General features: G+C 40.5%; 2 protein-coding genes and 2 long non-coding RNA genes across 6 annotated transcripts in view; 2 read left to right on the forward strand and 2 right to left on the reverse strand.

Annotated features, from left to right (window-relative positions):
- The window catches only part of zdhhc17 (zinc finger DHHC-type palmitoyltransferase 17), a 30,532-nt gene extending 23,179 nt beyond the window's left edge, over positions 1 to 7,353 (reverse strand). The window contains exon 1 of the mRNA XM_020099939.2: positions 7,122 to 7,353. Within this exon, the coding sequence (XP_019955498.2) occupies positions 7,122 to 7,307 (186 nt within the window). The 5' untranslated portion in view covers positions 7,308 to 7,353. The remainder of the gene's footprint in view (positions 1 to 7,121) is intronic.
- Positions 7,215 to 8,879, forward strand: LOC138406825 (uncharacterized). The gene is made up of 3 exons (XR_011240224.1): positions 7,215 to 7,353; positions 8,014 to 8,073; positions 8,755 to 8,879. It is a non-coding gene; the product is annotated as an uncharacterized lncRNA (long non-coding RNA).
- Positions 8,306 to 11,177, reverse strand: LOC138406826 (uncharacterized). Its single transcript, XR_011240225.1, has 2 exons — positions 11,003 to 11,177; positions 8,306 to 10,027 (listed from the first exon to the last, which is right to left on the reverse strand). It is a non-coding gene; the product is annotated as an uncharacterized lncRNA (long non-coding RNA).
- Positions 10,623 to 14,447, forward strand: part of osbpl8 (oxysterol binding protein-like 8) — a 79,040-nt gene continuing 75,215 nt past the window's right edge. For 2 of the 3 annotated variants that reach the window (XM_020099948.2, XM_020099949.2), the window contains exon 1: positions 10,627 to 10,956. The gene's annotated coding sequence lies outside the window, so the exon portion shown is untranslated. Of the gene's footprint in view, positions 10,957 to 14,447 lie in introns of all 3 variants that reach the window. The other variant, XM_020099946.2, reaches the window with a different exon arrangement.

The raw sequence follows: 14,447 nt of genomic DNA on the forward strand, positions 1-14,447 counted from the left end.
ACAGTATATAGAATTTTGTGACATCTAGTGTTGAAATTTCATGTTGCAACTGAACACCCTTCACCTCACTCTCCCCTTCCAAACATAAAAAAAGAACCTGTAATAGCTTCAGTTGCCATAAAAACTCAAAAGGTGTTTAGTTTGTCCAGTCTGGACTACTGTAAAAAACATGGCGGCCTCTGTAGAGAGGGTCCCCTCAATGTTAATATAAAGTATTAAATATAAAGTATTTAAATATAAAGGGCCTTTTCTGGGGTAAAGAAAACTACAATTCATACAATTTGAATGAAATGAACTAGTGAAAACATCATGATGATTATTATACATTAAATTTCTGCCAATAGTTCCCTTTCACCTAAATCTTACACACTGGACCTTTAACACATTTTGCAAAGCTGATTTTTGAAGTTCAAACCCTGCATGGTTAACATCCATATTACTAACCAGGAAGTCTTGGTGGTTTAGCACCATCTGTAGCTGAATGCAATAGTTTGAAACCACGGATACAAGATGAACAAAACAACGAAAGCCTTATAGCAAGACTTCTCTATAGCAATACTACGGCTTAAAATAATTTTCACATCCAAATCCAGGAAATATGCATCGTCAAGCAATTGCCAAATGTCTCATGTCGATGTCACAAAATGCTGTGAAAACTCCCAATAGGACTTTATACTGTGATTAAGAAAATCATGGAACCCATGTACTTCAACTGATATTAAGTGTCTGTGTGGCCACCACAAGCATGACCAACATTTTATGTCATGAACAGCAGTGGAGGGGATTTTATTTAGGAGAGTACAGTAGACTGAGGAGGTGGAGGATGGAGGAGGAGTGTGCGGCTAAGAAGAAATATGAAGGTGAGCAGCTTGTATTTCTATTCCTGTATTTTAAACGCGTCCAAGCAGGTAGGAGGCGTTTGTACTTTTCACTGCCAAGATTTGGTCATTTTTTACGAATGCATACGACGGCCCAGTTTGCAATTCAGACAAGTTTAACTGCCAGAAAAAAGGTGGGTGGGTGAGAGTCACTCGATTACGATCGTGACTGAGCGGAGCTTTATTTCTTCCAAAAGGCTGGTAAATAGAAAAAGTGGAACTCCGAGTCTCTTCCATCTCTATGACTTTAAACTGAGAGAGAGTGATCCCACTGTTCAGCTGGGAAACTGATTTCCTGTCAGTCAAGGGACAGGGGTAAGAGGCCTCTAAACCCTCAGACACCAGATGTTAAGTAACTCTCTCAATATGAGCCCTCCATGGAGATAACCTCTGACCCCCCTGCCAATCACAGTGGCCTGTTCCCTCTCTTCATTCTCTCCTGCCATCTAAAAAAGCGAATGGTGGCATTTGTAACTGCAGTGATAATTGCAGTCTGTGCATTTTCTTACCTATTAATTATGACTGGAAAAACATACAACATACAAATTGTGGGAGAGGGCAGTAACAATACTATCAATTAAACATATTAGGCATTTTGTGCTACCCATTGATTTTAGATTGGATCCTCTGTCCAGACAGGCAGCAGGCCTGGCTTTTGTCGATGGGACATATGGCGACTTCTCCTTGGGGAGTGAGAGGTCATGTGCCTTGAGCTAAAAATGTTGGACAGCCCCACCTCTGAAAATGCATTTTTACTGCAGCATTTACAGTACACAAAATTAGACAAGCATTTACTACAGCAGGACAGGACAATAAGCATCACCAATTATTAGTCTGAGACTCATTTCAGACTAGGGATGACACGATGTAAAATTTTGGTGCCACGATTATTGCCAGAGGAAATATTCAGGTTTCACTGTTTTCACAATTACCGATACTACAGAAGGAAAAAGGCACACAAAAAGCAATATATAGCTAATAATATAGCTAATGAACTAAAAAAAAGATCACTATCATCAACTATATCCAGGTAGTTTTTATAGTGTAACATTTGGCTATTTAAAAGTAATTTATCAAAGCTATTTTATTTAGTTGCCTTATTGTGGAAGGTTGGTCAGTGAATTTGTATTTCCTGTCATCATAAGCAATGTATCTATATGGGACTTTTATTGTGAAGGGATGTGTGTGTCAGCCGCTGCTTCAGAGCTGGTCAGAAACTGAAAGTAAACATGGATTTCTCCTCTGACTGTGAACTCCTTTTGTCCAGCGTTGGTGGAAATAAGGCTGTCACATCAGTTCCCTCTCACACAAATTATCTGACCCACAAAAGGCAGGACACCACAGTAAGATATTGTGGTTTTTACAATTTACAATTACAGTGAAGAAACTGTGACGTTAGAAAACCAGGGTTATCGTAAAATCGGTTAATCCCAGCATCCCTATTTGAGAGCAACATTGATGTAGAGTTCAGTCTGGAAAACTCACAGCAAACACTAACTATGACCGTTTCTTCACTGAAACACCAATATACACTTTGCTAAGACTAAACTGCATTGCTACTGTGTTCCTCCTCATGCTGGCTGTGCCCAAAGCTCACAATCAGATTCAGTCAGAAATTAGATCCATTCCCAGGGACTAATTCAATATTCGAAGCACAGTTTACATCCACGGATCTGGAGGAAGTGGGGGGGGGGGGGGGAGCACTTTGTTTGTAAAGGAAATAATGAGAATGCTCCACGCAAACGGAACGTGCGTTTTCCATTTTGCACCACAACAAGGAATGAAATCAAGTGCCTGACCGTGTCCCAATCCTATTTGTTCCTTTTGTGCAAGAAAACTGATTTGCAATTTCGATTAAGATTGGAAGTCAAGGACTTTTATATCTTACGTTCCTCAAAGAGGAAAAGTTTGCATTCAACATTTTTGAACTCATTCCAATAAAAGAAAAGTGCATGGCCTCTCAGATTCAAGTTCAGATGCTGTAATTCAGGTGCTTCGTGTATTCACTCTGCTCTCACTTCAGTTTCCGACATGACCCAGATACCAGGCAGCACCCTGTTGAAAAGAGGAGCAACTTAAAGCCAAGCCTGTGCAGGCACACACAGACAATAAACTACATTTATGAAGAAGCTATGACCATCAGAAGCTATGATTCCTCAACATGACAGGTATATGTGCATCCAAAAGGTCATATAGTCAAAGCAACTATACAATGATTTAAAGAAGCTGGAGGCTGTGGCACCTTTCAATGCATGGAAGACAGTTTGCAGAAAGGAAAATAAGCTTTGGAGAAAGTGCCTTGTGTTAAGGCCTTGTGCCAAAAATAGAATTTTTCTGTTTCTCTAATGCAATCGTGGATTTAGTGCAGTATTTACTGACATGGCTGGACAACGGGGGTCAAATGCATAAAAATAAAACTCAAATTCAATGCTGTACCATCTGAGGTATGTTTTACCTTTTTACAATTACTATTATTCTGCTGCTGGTGCTTGTGAGTGTATTAAACTTCAGATGACAGGTTCTCTTACTGTATTTTTACAGGCACTGGCTCAGCCTCTAATACTGAATCCTGACTGACAACACTTAGAGTTGGTTTGAGATCTCTCTAACATCACCATCAGGTCAAACCATAGACTGTATATAAAGATGGACGACATGTCGACACCGGATGTAAACACTGCCATCTTGTGCATTTGGGGCAAGAGTATGTGCAGTAGTGATTGGGTGGCCTCAAAACCAAACTTACTGGACAATTTGGCACTTGGACATCAATCAGTGTGATAAGAACTACTACCTGCAGGATTTAGGACCCATACTGCAGCCAAACACTTGGTGGCGATCAAGATGCTTTGGGATGCATTCATGTCGTTTAACTTTGTATAGTCTATGGATCAAACAGTAACATCCAGTTGAACAAATCTAAGGACGGAAATGTCAAGAACTCACTCTATCAAGAGAGCAAAGTACTTGAAAAAATCTTTCCATTCTTAAAGAGACCCCTCTATCTTATAAGGCAGAGTTTCCCCAAGTCAGCAAGGACCAACAGCTGACTGTGTTAGTCTAGGTCCGATTGTAGACATGGTAGGAGAAAACCAATACTCTTAGATGTATGTCATCAAAATAACACAAAGACAAACTACAGTGTGTAATAGAGGAATTTTAGGATTTAGGAGAGGTTGTGATCTAGAATTACTTTCATGACTTCCATGTGTGTATTTGTATTTTTCAGAATACCAAATTTAGACTCAAGTCAGTTTAACCTGCCTTGAAATAAATCTTCAGATGCACAAATGTTTCAGTCAGCTGTGCATATGACAGGAGTCAGCGATGACACACTCATTAACTACTTCCATGCACCCAATTACTATACCGTAAAATTACAGAAGATTTGAATACCCAAGTACTACATGTTTCAGCTCTCAACAAGGGACAGGTCTTGCAACAGGTCAATATATATTTCAGGGGTTATTAATAATATAAATCAAATCATAATTTTCAGAAAAGACACTTGGTTCTACAAAGCCAAGAAAACTCCAACCTGCATTACATCAAATCTGAGAGATGACATAGAATGACCGACTCAGACCAACTGTCAGGAGTGGTGTAAATGCAACTCAACCATTTCTGAATGAAAGTGATAGTACAAGTTTCACTGCAGCATCTAAGTGAGATAATTGTCTCATAATCTCCAAAAAGAATGAGGCTTAATCTCTGCTCATTATCAAGAGCCTTGGTGAACAATGAGCTGGAGGATTACAATACAAATTACTGTCTTCCTTTGTCTGCTCTTCCTTTCTTTTGTGAAAACCAAAACATAACTGACAAGAGGACAGGATTAACATACGGTGCCTGTTAACACAAGTGCAGCTGTAATGGTTAATTTGACCACGTTTTGCCCCATTATGGGATTATTTATGAACACGGAGCCAGTACTTAAATCGAAGCAAATGTATTTGTGGCAATGTGAGAGATGAGGATGTAGCAACAGCCTACTGAAGTATCATCTTGGCACAATGTGTGAACAGGACTCTTTGAATGTTTGAATTAAAAATGTTGGATTGTGACTAAATAATAAAACTTGTGAGTTAGTTATTGCCCCCGAAATGGGGGGTTTTAATTTATGAGCAATGCACATTCACCCCTACAAATCATGTTCAATGGAACAAAGAACAGAGCAACACCTAGGAAACTACACAAAATTAGACAAAAAATAATAGCAATAGTAACAATTAACAACAGGAAAGTGCTGGGTTAGTGGCAAGTTTTTTTAAATGTGAATAAACCTGCCAAAAACAGGGCATTGCCTCCTTTCCCATTGCCAGTAGGAGTTTGAGTAACACCTCACCTCACTGTGTTAAATTTGCACCTTACAAAGAGAAAAAACAAATCACTCTTGCATGTTGTTCCCAAGTTGTAAAAATAGCAAATACACAAAAATGCATGGTTCTTCTTGCACATATGCCCGAAATGTGTGTAATAACGTTGTGCAGCATCAGCAACATGACGACCAAAATGAAGATGAAATCAGCATGTTCATCCAGGTTCCATGTTTCCATCACTGATGAGAGCTAAAGCAGATAAAAACCTGTGTATACTGCCGTCATCTGACCCCAGATTGAATGTCAATTGCTAAATTCCGTGTCACTATGGCTACTGGTACTAGGCTTTTGCCAAAGTGGGCCCTGTTGCAGCTTGTTGACCTGCACCTGAGTCCTGATGGCAAGAGTGTGAGTGAGTTAGTGACTGAAGTCAAACGCTATTGAGGGTTGCGACACGAGTCAAGGCCAATTGATGCTTCTGTATCGAAGCTACGCCGTAAATATGCACGGGGCTGAGCATTCGTAGTTGTTCATAGGCGTGTGAGTAGCTCTGCAATTACATCTAGTGGCATATTTACTTTTTGAGGAAGTGCACATCGGGATGCGTAGAACCATTTATTGGGCTTAATGGGGCTTCATTTTAAGCAGTATGGGTGGCGCTCTCATCTTACAACAGCAAAAAGCCCAGATGATAAACAGCTTTATGAACGTTAAGGGCACATGTACTCATCTGCCACCATCTTGGGGTGGACAGAGAGGAATCATTTGAACTGCACCCCTTCACAGCCACTGTTGACAATTACAGACAAAGTAAATTGACCATCTGGCTACAAATCAACCAGCAAGACAGGACTGGTGGGAAAACAGCAAGTCAGCTGCGAATAGAACAAACAGTATTTAAATCAGCTCCTCTGGATGTTTAAATGACACAGCAAGGATAATAACAACCAACAACCAGGATATTGACTTGAGGCCTATACAAGATACTACAGCATAAATGATGATATGAAAATAATATAAATTGATGGCTTTGCCTGAAATAGACTATAATAAAGAGAGGAGCATTAAGTCAGGTTAGCTCATGCTAGATGCTAACTTTGTTGAAATGAACCTTATTTAGCTGCAATTCGAGTTATTTCCCATTCTGAGGTAAACATGGCAGATGTTGTCCTTTAGCATTACTTTAGCATACACCTTTTAAAACGAGGGCTCGCGGTATGTTTAAAGCGAACATTGCTAAATATGACAGCGATGCAGAAACAACAGATGCTACATGACAAATTGACAGATAGCGTTGCTAACAACCCCAGCCGAGTGGACCTGCAAGGGGGGGGGGTCATGATAGGAAACCAACGTGGTTCACGTGAAAGTGAAAATAAGACTTTAATCCACATTCGTGTGTGTTAACACGATGTAAACGGAACACTGTACAAACGCGTAGCTTCATGTGCGCTTACACATTTGACACCAGTGAACATCACCGCAGATAAAGCCTGCCTGCACTGGCAGTTTAGCTACAAAGCTAACATCGGATGACTGCAAGGATTAACCGTTAACGGAGCCTGCTCCCCCGTTACACACTCGCACCACACACGCTGCCGTCGCCAACACACGCTGCCCGGTGTCACCGCGGCGGCGAAGAGCACCGAGCTTAACGGGAACATTAACGCGAACATCTGCCTGGCGTCTGCTTGCTATGCAGCAGGAGGAGGGGGGGCGCTAGCGTTAGCATCTTTAGCATCGTTAGCTGCCTGGCTGCTGCTGCTGCTGCCACCCCCCCACCGGTGGTTCTTCTGCAGGGGGCATCGCAGTTTACCGAGAAAAACACAACGCACGACAAAAACCCGCCGCACGCAGACCGGAGGAGACGCGTTTGGTGTGTGTCCGTGTGTGCGGGTGACGGCGGGGAGTCAACACAGCGTACCTCGGGATGGAGAATGGGGACGCAGCCAGCTTCTTTCTCATATTCCTCCATAGCGTCGGCCATCTTGGTGGTGATGTCCGCTGAGCATTGTGGGAAACAGGAGGCTGTGTAGTAGAAACAAAACAAGGGGAGGAGGAGGAGGAGAGAGGAGCTGTCAAAATGTGAGGGATGAAGGGCAGGTCTCATCACACAGAAGGTCACATCATCACACCATGTGACCGGGGGATCTCATGTACAGTAAAATATAAACTCACTGCCTGTTCTTAATCTGACTGTTTATTATGGGCTGTTTGCTCTGGAGCTAGTCATTAAGGAGTCCTCCTCAAGCAGCTCTACAGCAAACTGACACTTTTTATTCTTTATGTGCTGGAGATTTTTATAAACAGTCCATGGTGCAGAGTGAAGTTAGAAAACTCTGTGTTCATCCTACCTGGTGTAGTTGCAGGGAAGATTTGATAGTCAGTGTTTTTCAATAAAGTGAAACTCAATTTGCTTTGTTACTGTTCGCGTGTGTGTGTTTTTATATTAAGTTTGAATGATTTACTTGAATGCTGTTATATTTTCATACATTGCTTCAATAAAAGTCAGGACACATGACACAAATGTCCAAATCGCACCACATTGTTACACTTTACACTTTACCTCTCTGGGCCATTAACATTAACATTACACATTGTATGTGTAAAGTATACCGGCATTTGTGATATTAGCAGGTAGATATTAAATGCATTTACAAATACAAATTACAAAAACAGTCTTTATGGTTTCATATTGGCCTAAGAGCTCTTCCCTATAGACTTTCTATAGCATACTGTGTCTCGACTTTTAAACCTGCACTATTATGTGTTTAGTACAAGATACAGAGTTGATGATGTTTTTTCTCCTATAACAGAAAACAAAGTGACAGCTGCTGTGTGCCACTGCTCCTTCACCACAAGTCTGTGTTCGAATGGTAAGACTTCATCGAGGTTAGCTGTCACTAAAACACCATGTAGTCATAATACAACTTCAAACATCAGCGTCAATTACTAATGGGGCGACAACCCTTCATCATTCCTTGTTTACTGTTAGCTCTGAAGCTTTGAGCATCGCCACACATCATTTAATATATTTCGAAAATCAGTCCTTGATCAAGCACGTTGTGTACTTCAATACAGCTTAGAAAATTCAAATTCCTTAACAAATTGTTATATTGTTATTAAGTTTATTTAAAAAAAAAGACAACTGAAAGTACAGGGGCTCTACTGGGGGCGGTTAGATTTCAGCTAGGGCTAGGGCCCCAACCCTGGTTCCACCCCCACAGTATATCAAACATCAAACAAAAGATAAATAATCCAAAATATAATCATACAAACAATAATTAAGTCCCACTCTGTGTTCTTGCACACGCAATGAAACACTTGTATATTTTAAAATAAGGTGAGAGGCGAAAAGACTTTGTTGACAAAGGGAACGGTCAGAATATGTGGTGTACGCTTTGTGAGTTATATTGCTTGAGAAACAAATTAATATTTAAATCTATTTTTAGTGAATAGAGGGAGACATTAATGTTGTCTCTATGGCAAATGCTTTATTGCAGCACAAGTCAACAAATATGGTTTGAGTTCTCATGGAGTTTCAACTTTGTTCTCAGGTGAACACAGCGCACAGATGACACAGTTGTCATCACAGCCACACAAACTCTGCCATTTCCTGCCACCACATCTTCATCTACAGGGTCATGGATTGTGTGAATTAGAACAACCACAGTCAGCTCTCGCACAACCAGAAACCTCAATGTCTGTGTCAGAAAACTTCACTTTCTTGTTCCTCTTCACTATAAGGAAGTGTTGCTATTCTTCAACATTCACAGGGTGCTTTTCATATTATCATTCCACGGCCATGCTTATACTGTGAGCAAAAGCCAAACCCAAAAAGAATATATTCAACATTTGTATTTACTCATCTGGAATTCGTTTCTTGAGTTAACACCATTTTCAAATAGCATGTTAAACTAGGCAACACTATTTACAGTGCTACTTGCACACTGGGTTCTGACAGAAGTTAAGGTACAAGCAGGTTTAAACAGTTTTGCTCAAAAGTGAAAAAAGCAAGGACAATATTTCCTCAGAAGATTACATCGGAAACGCCAGAGTCAAAGATAACTCATCATTATGCACACATTATTTTATATTTCCAACTGGTTTTCTTTTTTTCATTTAGAAAGCCTCAGAGCAACTATGTGATTTTGGAGGCATATTCATACAGCTGCAAGAGTATCATTATTTGCAATTTATATTTATATATTTATATATTTACAATATGCATAGTACACACTGTGTAATATATACACAACATTGTGTTCCTGCTTCAGTTTCAGACTAAAGCTGTTGCTAAGACATTATTCGGGGAAATTATTGTGTACTTCTTTACATTAATGTCAAAACATTTAACAAAACTGTCAAAAGAATGACAGATGGAGGACATTACATCTTGTGAGACAGACACTCCACACTAAGAAAAGCACACAGCTTGGCTTTCCAGTGTCCAGTACTAAATGGTCACAAGGAAACCTTAAGGCACACAGAGGACGTTGACTTTCACACCCAATTGAAAGCAACAACAGTGCAGTTCCTAATTTCTGCATTTAAATGTTCTCCTCCCATCACTTACATCTCTCAGCCACTAGATGTCAGGCTTTACCCAGACATGCGTGCGCAGTAGTCAGTAGTCAGTAGTTTCAGAAGTGAAAGTGTCCTGAGAGGGGCGCTGCTGAGTTGTTCTGTTCAGTCAGGAAAATCAAACGATCACCGAGTAGAAACAAGGAAGGAAGTCATCAAGTAACACTGTCATCGATCATGAGCAGGATATCGAGGGTTCGACCTTCAGAATAAAGTCATGGCAGAGCATTGGTACCTAAAACAGAACTGGCATGAGAAGAAAATTACTACGATTAGTTAAAAGTTGTAGTACGAGCATTAATAGAATACAAATATAATAAGATATGGAAACATTTATGACAATCTTTACACATACATGACACCAAGCACAAATTCATTCAATTAAACTACAATTGAATCAGGAGAGTATGAGCAGTTTAATAAACAGTAACTATATAGGTATATATATTTTTTTTCATCAATTATTTTCTAGTGTTTATATATACATATAAACAATATATATGTTAACAATATGAAGATATATTCAGGGAGTAAGACAATAGAAAACATAACAAAATAATAATTGTAACAATATGAACACAGCGAGAGAAAATGAAGCTCTGGTGTATGAAGGCTTTTACAGAATGAATGAACAAATCTATCAAATATCGGGGTAATTTAAAGGTAATCATGTTATTCTAATGGGATTTCAATTGTACAATTTCAAATTAATGATTGTAGTTTAAATTTAAAGACAATTCTTATGGAAGACCACCAGTCTGGTGAAAACGGTGAAAACAGCATCGGCTTTTAGTTTGAAGGCTGAAACCGGAAACGCGGTGTAATGACTGAGCGGAGCTTCGTCCACTCAAAGCGGTGACAGAACCGTGTAGGCGGGCCGGCGGAGAACAGGTTGAACATCCGTGGGTCGTGGACGCTCGCAATCGAACCCGCAACCCTGAAATTGAACGCTGTGCTTTCAAACATTATTACCCGGACCCGGGTGACGTGGCTGAGCGGAGTAGGGGGGCGCGCGCACTGAAGCAATGGCTGCCTGCTAATAAACATTACAACCCCGCCTGCTAACACTTAGCACACACACAGGAGGACCGGACGAGTATCCACAGCCCGTGTTTTCCCGTCGTGAGCCCGTCACGCGACCCGCCGGCACGCAGACCCCCCCAGAGAAAGGAAAGGTGAGTGTCCCGCAAACACAACAAGATTTAAACTAATCAAACGCACCTCTGCACCAGCTGATGATGATACACCGCAGCTAGCTTAGTCGCTAATGTGTGTGTGATTGTGGTGAGTTGACAGCCGTGACTCTGCAGTCGAGCGCCGCGTAGAATTATGTAATAACGCGGGGATAGCGATCGCCGAGTGCGGCCGCTTCTCCATCTCTATACACTTCCTGTACAAGCTGTCCCGGCTCGCCCCCCCCCCCTCTCCCCCGTGAACATGGTGTGTGAGAGCAGCGTGGTCGCAGCTGGGCGAGCCGATCGGGAAACAGATGAAGCGGTGAGTGGTTAGATTCCCATTTCCTGCAGCCCCAGTGCATCTGGGTGGCTTATCTGTTGCACTCGTGCCCGATGCGGCTTCGCATGTGTTTAAAATGTGCCTGTGATCCTGCTCCAGTGTCGCATGTGTGCACCCCCCCAGCCCTGCATGGTGCTCTGTTACCACTTTCACCCGACAAGGAGCCAGGAGCAGAAACAGGAGACTGGCCGGCATCAAGACCTGTTCCTAGTTGTGTCAGACCCAGTGATGCATCCGGTCGCTCCTGGCCTGTTACGGGATATCTGTTATCAGCCTGTCATGTTATCCTCCTGCTTCTTATGCAGCTTTCTCCCTCCGGGTGTTTGTTTGGACCATTTTGTGGTTTATTGTTGGAAATGTATTCTGCGTTTGAAGGCCTTTAATATCAGCTCACTTACACCCACCTTCAATAAGTGTATGAAGCACATACACTATCAGGATGGATTGTTTTCTGGCTTGATAGTTCACAAATGTGTTGTTAACATCTGTTAGTCATAGGGCTCATCATGTTAAATGTGACATTATTCTTGTTCCTGAGTGAAGATTGTGGTTTTAACCTCTTCTTTATGAGCAGAAAACACTTCAACAAAACATTTTCTAAACTTGGAGTGGATAGATACTGTCTTCACTGTGTGTACACAATGCATACTCAACATAAAGCTATCTGTTGGATGTTTGTTGTCTTGTTATTGCTAAAAATCATATTGCAATAGTTATTTGAATTGTTTTTATAACCCAGCCCTGGTTAGTGGTATTTTGTATTTTCATGTTTTCCATCCTCTGCCTGTTTGCATATAAATAAATGGCAATCCTAGACTTTCCGTGGCACACTTTTGTAAAGGTGACTCCTGCAATCTATGGTCAAGGGAGCAATCCAGCTCATTTGTCAGTCAAATGGAGTTTCCATTCAGCACTTCTCCAACACATCATGTTACCAGCACACTTCCCTTGTTGACACAATTAGCTTTACATTTGAATTCAGACTCTATTCAGGAGCACGAGGGTTGTAATGATGCTGAGGTCCATAGGAAAAGAGAAAAAGATCCACCTTTGTGAACCTTGTTTGCACAGTGATGGAAGCAACAATACCGAGTTAGAAATTGATTTTCCACTCATGGCAACACAAGCGTTTTTTTTGAGCACACAGAAGAATCCAAAATAAGTATAGTTTGTTTTAATCGATGCCCTTTGTAGGTCAGACTGGTTGAAGAGAGCAACTAATAATTATCTTTATTACAACTAAATCAATTATTGCTTTTACTATACATGTTTCGGGAATCTGTTAAAGGTACAGTGTGTAGAATTTAGTGATATCTATTGATATCTATCTGTTGAAATTGCATGTTGCAGCTGAACACCCCTCACCTCACCCAATCCTTCCAAGCATCTTTAGTTTGTCCAGTCTGGACTAATGTAAAAAACATAGGGGCCTTCGCAGAGAGGACCCGCTCAATGTAAATGTAAAGTATTTAAATATACAATTTTCTAGGGTAAAGAAAACTACAACTCATACAATTTAGATGAAATGGTTTTGTTATACGATCATAAGGATTATTCTAAATTAAATTTCTGCCAATATTTCCCTTTCACCTAAATCTTACACACTCGACCTTTAAATATGCACAGAGTGGCTCTACAAAGATATCACTGGGGCAATAGACAAGTGTTTTTGATGTTGATTTCACAATGTAACGGCTAATGAATAAAGACTCCATCTGCATTTAGATTGGTTCCCATAAGCCTTGCTTTCACTGAGCTCCAGGCATGAAAAGGAAGTGCATCTGCCACTGCACAACAAGAACAGAGAGAGGATAGAGCTTTTGTTTTCCTCAGTAGCTATCAGACGCTTTCCCGAGGTAGTGGAAACTCTAGCCAGTAAAAGGAGAAGAGCCCCGTTGTTGGGAGGAGATAAAGAAGGCCAAGTCAGGGAGTGATATTAAGGCGGAATACGAGTGAACCGCAGACGCCATTATTTTTACTGGATCAATGAATAACAAAACTTGCCCACTCATTAATGCAACTGGAGTTTTACTCTGCTTTTTATCTCTTTGCATGTGCATATGTGCAGAAGCCTTCTGGGTATTCAGTTTCTGAATCACTTTCTGAGTTTCTGATCACCTGATTGATTCAGTCATTTGTATCAAGTGAACATTTGCAGTCTTAATACAGTAGTTTTATAATCTGCATGATGCCATGTCATGTGGTCTCAGCAATTGTTTTTATTATTTATTTTAGGACAGATTCTAAAGCATAGCTCAAATGGCTCATTACAGAAGCACTTTGACTGCTTTTAAACATGAATGTTGAGTACCTGTCTGACATTTCATTATTTCAAATGCTTTGTTTGCAGAAGTAAACTGGTATACCTATCATCCCCAGATTCCTGCTGCATGTCTGAAAGCATTTATCAAGGAAATGGGGCGTTTATGGAACATTTACCTTGAGATGCACAGTTGTATTAATGAAACTGATTAATTATGCAAAAGTGCTGTGCTAGCTCCCTCTAACTCAATGGAGAGGGGCAGTTTATTTCTATATTAGCAATCGAACAAGGTCGTGTCTGCAGAGCCGGTGAAATATTTCTCTCCTACTCTGCATCAGTTACATTAGGTGTGTGTTAAATGGAATGTGGTATATCCACATTGGCCTTGATGCTTGCCATTACAGAACGGAAGGGTGTAGTCTTATGTCCACACTTCAGTAGCTTAATTAGCCCTTTGTTGTTTAATGTGTGTGCACATGCATGCAGAATGAAATGTTGTTGGTGAAATATGGAGCACAATATTTAATCAGTTATGGTTTTCTGAGCATGACAGCTTTTTTGTCAACCTTATTTTTATCAGATTCTTCATGATTTGTCTGTCATAAGAAATCTATGAGGAAGCTTTTCAATATGTTTTCATTATCCCTGGTTTCATTATGATCCATCAGATTCCTTTCATGATATGAAGATTGTAATCAGCTTCCCACAGGAACTATTTACATGCAAACCCTGGCTGCTATTGATGATCTGAAATTAAAACAGTCATGGTCAATATTTGTTTGAATCATTTCAACTTAATGAAATTCAGAAAATAAATATATTCCATCGTTGCAGATATTAAGGAACTTTCCTCGTGGAGTTTTGCATTTCCAGTGAAAAATGAATCAC

Source organism: Paralichthys olivaceus, chromosome 23 (assembly GCF_024713975.1).
Source record: "Paralichthys olivaceus isolate ysfri-2021 chromosome 23, ASM2471397v2, whole genome shotgun sequence".
NCBI classification, from domain to species: domain Eukaryota; kingdom Metazoa; phylum Chordata; class Actinopteri; order Pleuronectiformes; family Paralichthyidae; genus Paralichthys; species Paralichthys olivaceus.